Here is a 14,445-nt window from a genome sequence, read left to right as displayed (position 1 = left end):
GGACGTGCAGGCTCAGCGGCCATGGCTCACGGGCCCAGCGGCTCCGTGGCATGTGGGATCTTCCCGGACCGGGGCACGAACCGGTGTCCCCTGCATCGGCAGGCGGACTCTCAACCACTGCACCACCAGGGAAGCCTCTGTTATCTATCTTTTTGATTCAGGATGCCCTGATAAAGATCTCACTGTGGCTTCTTTTTTTTTTTCATTGTGGCTTTTGATTTGTATTTCCCTGACGACTAATGATGTCAAGCATTTTTATGTACTTATGGGCCATTTGTGTATCTTCCTTGGAAAAATGTCTACTCAGATCTTTTGCCCACTTTTTAAAAAAATTATTTTTCTTTGGCTGCAGTGTGTGGCTTGTGGGATCTTCGTTCCCCAGCCAGGGATTGAACCTGGGTGCTTAGCAGTGAGCGCAGTGGACCACCAGGGAATTCCCTGCCCACTTTTAAATTGAGTTGTCTTTTTACCATTGAGTTATGAGTCCTTTATATATTTTAGATATAAGTCCCTTGTAAAGATATATGATTTGCAAATATTCTCTCATTCTGTGGCTGTCTTTTCACTTGATGGTATCTTTTGACGGAAAAATGTTTTTAATTTTGAAGTCCAGTTTATGTTTTTTTGGTTTGTTGCTCATGTTTTTGGTGTCATATCTAAGAATTCTTTGCTAAATTGTAGGTCATGAAGATTTGCCCCTATATTTTCTTTTAAGAGTTTTATAATTTTTACTCTTTCGTTTCGGTCTTTGATCCATTTTGAGTTACTTTTTGTTTATGTGTGAGGTAAGGGTCCAACTTCATTCTTTGTATAGACATTCTTGAACTGCTATAAACAGTAAATTTGAAGGTGTCCCACCTTGTATAAGTTCCGCTTTGCGTCCTATGTTTGGCTAGATGAGCCTTAGAAAAGCAGAAATTCACATATAGATATCCATCCTATAATAACCTTTTTTCATACTCTATTGGTTAACTTTTAAATAGACCACTAGGGACTTCCCTGGTGGTCCAGTGGTTAAGACTCTGTGCTTCCACTGAAGGGAGTGCGGGTTCAGTTCCTGATCAGGGAACTAAGATCTCACATGCTGCACCATGTGGCCAAAAAAAGAAAAAAAGACCACTAATGATATGTACAAAGATGTCAGACAAACGTGGGATTTTATGCCAGGTTGAACCCACAAACGTGGAATCCGCATATACAGAGGACTGACCGTACTATATCATTTTATATTAGGGACTTGAGCATCCTCGGATTTTGGTATCTGTGGCAGGGGGGTCCTAGAACCAGTCCCCTGTGGACAACTGTAATTTTTTTTGAGAGGTGAACTCAGCTTGGGGACAGAAACAGGAGAGGCAGATTATAGAAACTGGATAAGAAATTCTCTCAAAATTTCATCATTTCATTATTTTAATTTATTGTGAATGCCCACATCATTATACAGGTTTATATCTAATTTGGGACTGTCTAGTTTGGCTGATTTGGGTATTGTCTGATTTTTCTGTAAGAGATGAAAACGGTGATAATTCACCGCTGCAAGCAGAACTCTGAAAGAAGATTTTGTCCATACTGATAAGAGAAAAAGTTAATACCTCTTAAATTAAAAAGTAACTGAAATGAACACTCCAGCTGAACGAGTGCCTCCATCCAGGTGGATAGAGCATCTTTAGTCTCTTGCAAGAAAGAGATGTTATTTATCTTTGCCTCGTGCAAGGCACAGTGTCTGGAAATACACTGAACCATTACACTGTCTTTGTAGACCAACCCTGGAATGGTCCCCAGCCATGGATTTGGTCCCAGATCTTATTTCTTTGACAACCCTCGAAGATATGACAGTGATGATGACCTTGCCTGGAACATTACCCCTCAGGGACTTCAGGGAAGGTAAGACCCTAGTTCATGCTGGAGGGGCGTGGTTAGGAGGCTGAGGGCCGAGCCAATGAAATGGATTCAAACTAAACGGAAATGCCTACATCAAGGAAATGCCTACATCAAATCCCGGAGCTGGAGGTAGGGTGAGGCTAACAGAAAAAGGAGGGGAAGCATTTGAGTAGTAAGACTAACTGCAACCAGAGTTGAGACCCACCTCCTGAGATCACGTGCTTTGCGACCTCTGCCAAGGCCATGGTCGTGGTCTGCAAACAGGAGGTGGGGTAGCTACTGGATTCCCTTCCCACTCTTCAGCCTAGGGACGCTTCAGCCACACTCCAGTGCTCAGCGATCATCCTGTCCCTTCTTTCAACCTGTGAATCTGGGACTTCAAGGCCAGCAGGGGCGAGAGGGGCAGAAAGGGCTGACCTAGTGCTTGCCAGGCTCCTCTCTTCACTCTGCCCGTCCTCCCAGGACCCCTGGACTGTTCCTGTGAAAGGGTAGCTTAAGGCTGAGTGTTTTTTAGAAGTGAAAGCTTATCTTATGAAATCCTTTGTGAATTTAAAGACCTACCGTTACATATGAAGGTAAATTCTTTTTACCCCTGGGGCAAAATGATAAAGATATGCTTGCTTTTCTCCTCTTTATTACTACAGTAAAATCCTTAGAAAACCTTAAAAGAGGTCTGAAAGGACTCCTTGTTATAGGGTCAGAAAAAGCTGGGAGAATACCTTGCTTTCTCAGTGGATCAGGGAGCAGAGAAATCCTGGTCAGATGATAGAATAAAATACAGTGCTGGGGAAAAAAGAGTGCAGAGCAGTCCACTCAGCCAGCAGGTGTAAAGAACAGATAATTGGGAAAGGAGTCAGTGAACTCCAGGCCTTTGAGGTCAAAAGGTGTCCCATCTCTCTTCCCTAAAACTGTTCTCTTCTCCAGTCCCCACGGCATTGCCTGTTCGCTATGTATGTCCCTCTATAACCTGCTGGAGCAGCCCTAACCTCTCACGTGCCGGAAGAGACACAGCTGAAGGTGCCCTCACTGCCGCTGTGGAAGAAGAAAAGATCCCCTTTCCATTACACAGAGGAAAATAAAGATAAAACAACAACAGTGTACATTATTGAGAGCTAACTGTATAGTAACATTCTGTTATAAACATTTTACAGGTATTAGCTCACAAAAGCCCAACAAGGTAGTTACCAATATTACTCCCATTCTAACAGATAATAAAATTGAGGCACAGGAAAAAAAATTTTTTTAAATCGAGGCACAGAAGTTATTTGTCCAAAGACACACAGGTAGGATGGCCCTAGAGTCTGACATATAGAGTGAAGTAAGTCAGAAAAGAGAAAAACAAATACCATATGCTAACACATATATATGGAATCTAAGGAAAAAAAAAAAAGGTCATGAAGAACCTAGGGGCAAGAAGGGAATAAAGACACAGACCTACTAGAGCATGGACTTGAGGACACGGGGAGGGGGAAGGGTAAGCTGGGACAAAGTGAGACAGTGGCATGGACATATATACGTTACCAAATGTAAAATAGCTAGCTAGTGGGAAGCAGCCGCATAGCACACACAGGGAGATCAGCTCGGTGCTTGGTGACCACCTAGAGGGGTGGGATAGGGAGGGTGGGAGGGAGGGAGACGCAAGAGGGAAGAGATATAGGGACATACCTATATGTATAACTGATTCACTTTGTTAAAAAGCAGAAACTAACACACCACTGTAAAGCAATTATACTCCAATAAAGATGTTAAAAAAAAAAAGACACACAGGTAGTGAGCTATACTCTCCATTAGGATTCAGATACAATTTGTTGCTAAAGCGTTTTGTTATACATAGTGATTGGCTGCAGTATTACTACACTTCTGGGCTGTATAGAGTTCAGGTGACTTTTGTGGGTGGTCTTCTAGCCACTGTGCATAGCACTGTTTTTAGTGGGAAAACAGGCTTCAAGAAGCTACTTTGAACAGCTTTGGGATTGTCTGGTTTATACAAAACCCTAGTTCTGTCTACCTAAAATTGGCATGTCATCAACAGTCAGCATAATGTTTCACGTCACTGAAATCTCTCTTTTTCTTTTCAAGTTTTGCTCCAGACTGCTATGATTGGGGACAACAAACTAACAGCTTCCTGGCTCAAGTAGGGACTTTACAACCAGACTCAATTTTGGATCCTGACAAACCAAGCCATGGGTAGCATCAGTTAACAGTTATATGGACGATGCCTCAGTTGAAAATCTTCAGAAAGACTCATTTAATGACAGCTGAATTTTTAGGGCACGTTTCCTTAAGAAATAGGACTTGATTTTTCTTTGTTACAGGTTTCTGATGGCTCCATAGGACTAAGCAATAATTTAGATTGATAAAAACCTTATTTTAGTACTAAAAAGTGAGCCTGGCTGCCTGTTTCAGTGAGTATAATTTAAACTTCAAAAAAATTCTGTACTTTTATAAAGATGTATTTTATATAACTTAATGCTAAAATATACTAGGATTTTTTGAGAATGTTACTGCAATATATGTTGTAGTTTGCACAGACTTTTATGCATAATTCACTTTAAAAGTATACAGTATATGGTCTGATGGTTTTTTGTTTTGTTTTGTTTTGTTTTAAAGGCTTTTGGACTAAAGTATTCCTCAAATCCTTACCTTTTCAGATCGCTCAGATTCTGGTAGACTCTAAGTACAGTTGACATCTAGAAAGCCGATTGCAGCTCCAGTGTTGAAAGTTACAATGTAGCAGAATGTCAGCAGACTGCACAGTAGGTAAATTGGCTCCTTAAGAGTTGTTGGAGGCATAGATGGTTGGTTCCTCAGAGAATCTCCTAAATTTTGCCAAAATTTAGTACTCCTTTCAACAGGGCACTAATGTATACCATCAGTGATAAGTTGATAATGTTAATAAAAACACTGATAGAATTGACTTACACTATTAAACTTCCTCTGCTGTATTCAGAGATTTTTGCACAGTTTGTTAGCCCAGTGAATCTAATACCCATTACCTCAGGACTTCAGCAAGACTGCACCTTTCCCAGCTCACTGAACATTCATTACTGAACAACGAAGAGGTTCTCAAAAGGGGTTTAATAACAGATTATCCGGAGTCCTTGAGCCAAAAGACTATGTGGCATCCTAACAGTTTTCTTATAGTTTCCAACCATATTTAAAATAATACTTTTTATTTTTAAGTAGCTCTGAAAGCAGCCCACTGGAAGCTGCATGTTTCAAATGGTAGTAGCACTGCCATATCCTATAGCATGAGTCCTGCCTCTCAGCCATGTAAAAGGGCATTCCAGACAGTTGCTTGTAAGTAGTATTTCATTTAAGTGAAACACGTCATGAAATACTAGTTCCCCAGCCATAAATGCCATTCTAAAATCTCCAAGTCTATATATATACATATATATGTGGCCTGCAGTTATAAAACTGCCTGTGATAGGAGACTGTACATGGCTCTGTCAGGGAGGCTAGAGTCCTAGAGGAAGTATTGTTACCAGAGAGAAAGTATCTTTCTGCTCTGCCTAGGAGATCTCACATCTCGGGACAGAGGGAGGGGCAGGTGAAAAGGAACTTATATTAGCAAGTTCTGCCCACATGATGAAACCCATTTCTGATGTCTTCCTTCCCAGTTTGGCCTTCAGGAATAACTTGTCTCCGGGCACTGATTTCACAGTGATCAAGTCTGCTTCTCTTATCTTGATGATATTTAAAAATCAGGATCTCAAGTTTTCAGTGGGTCATGATTGGGTTTTTCAGGTGTACCAACACCTTCACCCTGCATAATCACACACAACAACATCCTTGCTTTTCAGTATATGGAAGAATTTGGGTCACGTATTTAAAACAGTTACTGCCAGGGAAAATTCTACACTGAAGCAAAATTTGCACTGATTATTCAGGTTACCTTAAAATATTATTATAAGTTGTTATTCTAAATAGCTTTAAGAACACCCTACTTGTCATACTGTCTTTGTTAGTGATACTTAGAAGAATTTAAAGGCAGGCGCAGCAAGTGCTTAAAAATCCTTTAAATCATGCTTTCAGAAAGTACTGCAGTTCTTCAGTATTAGGTCAAAACATCATGCAATTATTATAGTCGTCCTATGACATACAAATATCTTATTATTATTTTATTATTGGCAAGAAAATTGAAATACTCAACCTTAACTGATAAAAGCCGTAATCTATTTTTATGATTAAGCTGCTAGGATTATTTGAACTATTATTTTATCAGAAAGGATAAAAATGTTTTAAGTGCCTATTTTTCTCTTCTTCCCTTTTTGAAAAGTAATGCCTTAAAGTACAAGTAATGTAAACACATCTAGAATATGAAAAACTATGATTGTAACAAACTCTCTCTCATAGTAAATGATCCCATATACTCTGAAATGTGTGTATGGTGTGGAAAGGAAAATTAAAATTTCCTTTAACTTCCTAATTTACTTGTGTTGCCAAGTACACTAACAAAGCTACTCCTAGGTGAAATACTAAAGGCCAAGAGAAGGCAAGGAATGGTGATTACTGGTTCTAAAATACCCAACTGTCCTCTTGTTTTAAGGCAACATGATGAAATTAAAACTCCCATAATTTGAACGTTAAAAAAGTATGGGGAAGTATGGCAATATCACTGAAAATTTTGTACCATCATTTAGCTAAGTCTGATTCAACACTAAAAGGCTGCATGTGAATGTTCCTGTGCATCCACTGGAAATATGCATAACAGAGTTAATTATGGAGTTAATTTTCTAAAGAATTCCAACTGATTTGTGTACAGGCAGACCTTGGAGATAACTGCAGTTTGGTTCCAGATCACTGCAATAAAGCAAAACATTGCAATAAAATGAATCACATGAATTTTTCTGGTTTCCCAGTGCATATAAAAGTTATGTTTACACTACACTGTAGTCTATGAAGTGTGCAGTAGCATTATATCTTAAAAAGCAATGTACGTACCTTAATTTTAAAATATTGCTAAAAAATGTTAACCATTATCTGAGCCTTCAAGTCATAGTAGTAACATCAAAGATCATGGACCACCTTAACAAATATAGTAATAATGAAAAAAGTTTGAAATATTGGGAGAATTACCAAAATGTGACAGAGTCACAAAGTGAGCACATGCTGTTGAAAAAATGGTGCCGATAGACTTGTGCAATGCAGGGTTGCCTCAGACCTTCAATTTGTAGAAAATGCAGCATCTGAAGTGCAATAAAGTAAAGCACAGTAAAATGAGGTCTGCCTGTAAGATATCCTTCAGTGGCTCTTTTTCCTTTCTACAATTAACCCATTTAATTGAGCTGATGATTAAAACACCCCGAGTGTAACACACACAGCTGTGGACTCTAAGAGGTTTTGATTCTTAAAGTATACACACACCAGTCACATTTAGCTATGCCAGTTCTTTCTTGAATGTGTCGGGCACATTGCTAATGACTATGCTGGTTATTGTGTTTAGCTGCTTACATCAGGCATGCTTGCTAACGCATCCCCCAATTTTCTCTCTTACCAAAATCCAGAAGAACTGCTCTTTGTTGGCCTTGAACAATTAACCCCTATTAAGAGTAAAGGAATAAGTGTTAGTAAATCCTAGAGCATGAGAAGTGCTTTGAGAAAAAGGTCCTCATTTACGTTTACATAGTATTACAAGAATATTGCTTTTACTTTTTAACCATAAAGATGAACTTATATTAGAACTAAATGGGTCTAAATATTTGAAACTATCAAGATTTCCAAATAAAGAAACTTTTTTTTAAAAAAAAAAACTTGCTCTGGTGTCTTTAGATTACTGCATGATAAAGTATAGGGCTGATCAGACACATCTAATATGCATTTCTAATTTTTATTCCATATAGGTGAGAATTTTTTTTAATTGGAAGCATTTCTAACTATGCATAATGCTACTTAAGACTTCACAGTCCAGATGGAGGAGCTTTTGGAAAGGATCAAGCTAAATAGTAGAATTCTTCTCAGAGACTATAAACAAACTGATTAAAGTGAGGAAACGTTTTTTTAAAGGGACCATGAGGATAAGGAAGTGGTAGTCAGTGTTTATTGAGCACCTACTATGTGCTAGACCCTGGGCTCAGTACTTGTGTCTGTGGACCCAGTCTGTGGACACAGCACCACCCTTACATTAACCCTACTCTTGGCGCTTAGCAGGTATGTATTTACGAAGAGCCCTTGCACCAAAGGGTCAAAATACCCTAAACGTCAGCTGATGTTCGTGTGCCTCCAACCTAGATATCTGGGTTCATTCCCCGTACCTGTTGCTCAGCTCCTCTGGGCCTGGGCACTGATGTGGGTTCATTCAGCATGGGGTTCTGAGACTGGCTGCCAGGTCATCAAGTAGGGGTTTCAAAGTCCTCAGGTCCAAACCTGTTGACTCAGCAGCTCCTAAAGGTATCTACCTGGTTCCTCTAAAGCTGGATTCTGTACCTCTGTCTCTATCCCTTGACCTGTCGCTGGGACCTACCCCCTATTTTCCTAGAGACTAATCATACCTTGCCAGCATTCATTCTTTAGCCTCCAAACCAGATCTGTCCTTTTGGAGCTTGGTGCCCTACCACTCAGAATATTAGAGTCTTTTATCTCCAGAATATGTTTTCTGTCTCTGAACTTTAAGAGCCTAGTCAGAACTAGAGATGAGCTGCCTGCTCTCTTCAGCCGGATCCATGACCTGTTTCTTTTCAGCCTGTATGAGCTTCAAAATCTCTCTTTTCTCTGCTGATCCCGGTCACTCTGACCTTTCTTGACTCTGACCCTCAATTTCCCACGACCCTTGCTAACCTACAACAGTCCCTCCCATTTCTTTGCAGTCCCAAGTCATACATGCTCCTTGAAGGCACTGATTGAGGTATAGAAAGAGTGAGTTTAGGATAACCAAATAATGCTTTACCAGCACCATTCAATTTGTGCTACTGTATATCCTTGGTGTGCTATCCCCTTGGTGCATTCACTAGCCTAGAGTCTGGGCTTCAGGTCTGCAGACTGAAAACCTGTTAAAGGACAGCAGAACACTTACCCATTCGGAGATACATTCTGTGAAGGAAATCCGCACGGAAAAGTTAAATGATATCAGAATGATGCATGGTGAACACAGACTCTGCCCTGACCAAGGGGTGGTAGGTAGATGATTTTAATCAGCCTGTGACAACCTGATGGCACTGTCAAGCAGACAAATAAGATTCATTCACATCGAGGGGACCTTCTCCACTAGGCAGGTTTCTGTGTTACCTATTCCTCTTCGACTGATACACAGTTGATTACTGAACATCGTGAAGGTTAGGGGGGCTGACCCCCAGGTAGTCAGAAATCCACATGTAACTTTATAATCAGCTCTCCGTATCTCCGGTTCCAAATCTGCAGATTCAACCAACCACGCATCACGTAGTACTGTCATATGTATATATTGAAGAAAACCTGCATGTTAAGTAGACCTGTGCAGTTCAAACGCATGTTGTTCAAGGGTCAACTGTATTCTTCCTCTGGGTGCATTCTCGCTATCAACTAGATATAACCTAGTGAGGTTATAGAATTCATAAGTTACGCGATGGCAGGGATATGTCTGTTTCGTTCACTGCTATATGCCCAGCTGCTAGAACAGTGAGTGAATATTCAAATCCTGTTTCTTCTGGTATATATCACCGGGGCTTTTTTAAGGTGACTTCTTGCACTTGCACTTTTATCCACTGCGTATTAATTTTAGAAGATTAATACTCATTTAAGGGCCCGTCCCTGTTTTGTTATGAATCTTTGACAGACATCCAACTTTTGGACAAAGAATCCATAATGGAGTAAAAAAGGAAATAAGGATTGTATAGCAAGATAGCTTCTAAGAATGATTTGAGAACTAAGTCTTAAACGGAAGCACTGAGATGAGATTCTGTCTACACAGGCACCTCACGTTCTGTCTCTTTGCTCTCACGTGTTTGGGCGCTGGCAACTAGAATACTGAAATGATTAACACAACAGATAATAAAAAGTAGATTTTTATCAGGTGAAGTACCAAAAGAACAGTGACACATTATGTGGTTAAAAGGGCAAAACCCTCCAGAGAAAACACTGAGGTGGGCAGAGTTTTTAGCATGATTCTTACGTTAAAGGACTTTATTTTTTTAAGCTCCTATGGAACAAACAAGAACAGCTAAAAAAATCATTTTAAAATTTTAAAAGGGGGCAGGGGAGATAAGAGGGGGCCAATGTACCAGGTATTAAAACATAGGCCCTGAGTAGTTAAAGCAATGTGGTACATACAAGTACAGGAGTGAATAGATCCATGAAATAGAGAACCCAGGATTTTAGATGAGATACACATAGCATCTCAAACTAGTGAGGAAAAAAGATGAGTTGTTCGATAAATGGTACTGGATTAACTGGGTAATCGTCTGGGAAAAAATTAGGTTGGATCCTTAACTTGCACTTTATGCCAGGATACACTCCAAGGAGTCAAAATTTAGATCTAAAAAAATAAAATCATAAAAGTTCTAGAAGAAAATATAGGTGAATTATTGCTGTGGAGTGAAAAGGGCCTTCTTAACTATCAAGAAGTCCGGAAGCCACTAAAACAATAAATTAGACTGCATAAAGACAAATAAATCTCCATGGCTAAACCACCATGAGCAAAGTCAAAAGACTGGAAAAAAAAAAGTACAGCTTATTACAGTCAAAGTATGAACATCTCAAATAAAGCACTCCTAGAAATTGATAAGGTCAACAGTGCAGTAGAAAGATGGGTAAAAGTTATGAACACAAAAGGAAATATGGCTCTTGAACATATTAAAGGTAGTCAGCCTTATTCATGATAGGAAAAATACAAGCTAAAATACAGATACATAATTTTGCACCTTATCAGGAGAGCAAAAATCCAGCTTTTTAATAACACCGGTATTGGTGGAGGAGCAGATACTGCCTTCAACTGAAGGTGAGCATGTGAATTGGCAGCCGTCCCCTGTGGAGAGCAATATTCTAATATCTTTCAAAATTATGAATGCACATGGTCTTTGACCCAAAAATTCCATTTGGGGGAATTTAGACTTACAAGTATGTATTTACATATGTGTAAAATGGCATAAATACAATGCCTGGAAACAATCCAAATGCCCATTAATAGGAGATTGGCTAATTAAACGATTGCATAGTCATATAATGGGATACCAAGCAGTTACTAAAAAAAAAAGTGATTAAGCTATCTATTGACATGGGAAGACTGCCAAGAAAACCTAAGTCGGGGGAATAAAAAGCAAACAGTATGTATATGATGCCACTCTTAAGGTAAAAATGAGAGTAAAAATAAGACTTTTTGTATTTATTGGTATATGCCTTAAAGATGTATGGACGGAAACAAGAAACCAAGTGCAGAGGTTACTGATGGTGAGGGCAGGGGAAGGATGCCCAGTACGGGAAGTTGGGCCCAAGAAAGACGACGTTCCACTGTAGAGCTTTGTATATTTTTTGGTTTTTGAACCATGTGAATGTTATTACCTTTTCAAAAAATAAAATAAGTATATTTAAAAAGCTTTATGACTCAATACCAATCAAAAGATGCCAGAAGTCCCCAGTTTTTAGTTGGATGGTAATAAGCCAATTTATAAACTAACACAAATACACCACCTTCTGAGCCGAGACTAGAAGTCAGGCTTTCTAGTTTCAAATTCTAGTCCCACAACCTAGAACTTCTGACTATGGATAAGTTACTTAGCCTCTTATCCTCAGTTTTCATATTTAAAAACAGAGAAGTAATTGTACTTACCTGCTAGGGTTGCGGAGAAGATAAATAATCCATGCAAAGCCCTTCAACAGTGGCTGCCAATGAGTGCAATTATGATTTTAAAAAGAAACAACCACAGACTACTTACTTAGTTTCTCCCTTCGCCCAAATTATAACCAAGTTTTCATCTCATAAACGGAAACATTTAAAAGGGGGTTAAAAAAAAAAAGAACAAGATAGGAAGATGGCAGAAACATTTAATTCACATTTTCTATAATCTGGTGGGTACAACAGCAAATTATTTGGAATTCTGTTCAAAATCAAAGCTGTGCCTGTAGACGTTACTTAAAATAGAGTACACGTAAATTTGGTGTGTGTCTATGTTTTGTTTTACCAAATAATTCCCATGGTACCATATGCACCCACAGTCTGTATTTTGGTGAATAGCTATGGTTCCTGCAGGTACTTCAGTTTGCAAACTGCTGAGAGGTTTACTGTGAACTGTTCCCAAATTTCCAGATGAAGGCAATGCTGACGGAGATCAAAATAGCTGTCCTTTTTTTATATACAGTGGCACCTAGATAAAGCTGTAAAACATGGCACAGTGTTTCATATACGTACAGAGATTATAAGTACTGAGTAATTCACAATGTTAAAATGTCAAAATAAAACGCTGGATTTATCAGATTTCAAAACTGTAAAAACCATTACTAATATTGTCTGATCCTCCTCATAATCTAAGAATCAACACAAGAGAAACATTTAAATTTACCAGTTTTAATATACAGTATTTCTAACTTACATAGATGCCACTTGAGAAAAAAAAATAAACTCATGCCATTGAAGGAAGGAATATTTTCCTTTTCTTCCTTTTCATTACTTTATCAGCTGGTACAATCATTTCTGTCAAGTTACATTATCAAGTGTTGGACTTTTAAATTAGGTGATGAGATAAAGACAAAATGCCAAGAGGTATTATTGCCAGGCAAGCATTTTCACAATGCAGTCGGTACTCTAGTATCACTTGACAACAAAAAGGTATGTGAGTTGGAAAAAAGTTTATATCACAAGGACCATAAAACATCACCAGGCTCGCAAAACAAAGATTCCTATCACATACACATTCATTTAAAAAGCACACACATACACAAAAATGTAGGCTGCCCGCCACAATCTAATTTATGGTAAAATAAAATTAATCAAATAGATTTCAGCTTAAGAATACTTCATTTGTTTATTTTCTTGGTAGTGAAAGATCTGTTAAAACCTTTAAAAGAACTTTTTACCCTAACTAGATCTTTTAATTCCTAGAACTCACTCTAATACACAATTGTAACTAATCTTGAAACAAATCACAGTAAAGGAAAGAAGAAATGAAAATGACCAAAGATCTTCTCCAGGAAATAGAACTAAAATAATAGCCTTTATCTTTAACTGAGGGAACGATGACGTGACACTACCAAGAAGATTTTTAAACTTACAGTAATAATAGACAAAGTGCAAAACATTCACATTTTCTTAGACTCTGAAAAACACTAAGAATAATTCTTATTAATTTACCAGAAAGAGTACTTATTCACTTTTTAGACAAATTTACCTGAAGGTCCCCCCCTCCCACCAGACAATAACTTCCATCCCTAAAAATGAAAAGAAAAAGTAGAGGAGGCTCCAACCAAGTCAGCCTGTTTTATTCAACTTAAAAAAAATACCACCACTATCAACAACAACATGAAAACTCCAGGTCTATAAAGGTTAGAAATGGGGTAAGAAAATAATTAAATAGTGAGATCTTACTCCCTCAAACCATAGCCCTCCAAGGGACGGCTAAGTATTTTTAAAAGAGGGATAAGCCAACTAAATACGAGTTAAAATATGTCACTAAAAATCATCAGTGAACACATTCAGACTTTGGCAGGATAAGATACGGGTTTAAGAGCACTTATTTACTTCATGAAAGACTGATACCCGCATGACTTCTACACAGATGCAACCTTCCGAATTAATCATATTATATATACTAACACCTTTTTAAATAATCAGTATTTTAAATATTAAGGATATTTAAATCCCAGGTTTAAAAAATGACAGTTTAGGACTTATGAAGTCATCTGTTGGTACAAGTCACATGAAGTACCATTTATATACAAAGAACTAAAAAAGAAAAGGTGCGGAAAGGGGAAGCTTAGAGAAAATATGAATTAATTTATCTACTTAAATACCCTACCAAAGAAAATCAGATTGAAAGAGCATTGCATAGACTGTATTCTGAAATAAAGTCCTTTAAAAATGCTTACTTTAAAATAGTAAGTTTTGTGTATATAATGTTTTCATTTGGTGTTATAAATCCATACAATTCCATTCAAATTTTATCAAGATGGAAACTGTTAAATAAGTATGCGATTTTTTTTGGTTTATTTTCTTAAACAAAAATTTCTAAAATTGGAGAAGGGGCAGAGAAACACACAATCAATAGAAATTGATTTACAGGTTCTAAGTAAAGAATCCTCTTGAGCCAGCCCACTGCAGGCACATGAAATCTGGCTGGGTAGCATGGGGATATTACTTATTCACCTTTGCCAAAGCAGGTCCTTTAGACCAAAGCAAAACACAACAACAACCACCTAAAATCTTCAATAAAAACCAATGAAACTGAAGCCTTGGGGATTCTAAGTTATAACTATACATTGAAAGGGTCATTGATCATGCTGACACTTCCATATTACAGAAGGTGACACACAGAGCTAGGCAAGGCTAAAAATACATTTAAAAATAACTGACAAATTTTTGTCACTGATACCTGCCCTAAGCAACATTTGCTCCCTAGCTCTCCGTTTCCATAATAGACTAGTTAACAGTATTATTCAGAT

The 14,445-nt window shown here is 38.2% G+C and overlaps 1 protein-coding gene across 1 annotated transcript in view; it reads left to right on the top strand.

Annotated features, from left to right (window-relative positions):
• Window positions 1-4,069, top strand: part of GPR137B (G protein-coupled receptor 137B) — a 55,043-nt gene extending 50,974 nt beyond the window's left edge. The window contains exons 6-7 of the mRNA XM_007452956.1: window positions 1,757-1,881; window positions 3,958-4,069. Coding sequence (XP_007453018.1) covers window positions 1,757-1,881; window positions 3,958-4,069 — 237 coding nt within the window. The remainder of the gene's footprint in view (window positions 1-1,756; window positions 1,882-3,957) is intronic.
• The last annotated feature ends 10,376 nt before the right edge of the window (window positions 4,070-14,445 follow it).

This window comes from Lipotes vexillifer, unplaced genomic scaffold (assembly GCF_000442215.2).
Source record: "Lipotes vexillifer unplaced genomic scaffold, Lipotes_vexillifer_v1.1 scaffold1088, whole genome shotgun sequence".
In the NCBI taxonomy this organism is placed as follows: Eukaryota; Metazoa; Chordata; class Mammalia; order Artiodactyla; family Lipotidae; genus Lipotes; species Lipotes vexillifer.
The sequence above is the reverse complement of the archived record's forward strand: the minus strand, read 5'-3'. Positions and strand labels throughout refer to the sequence as shown.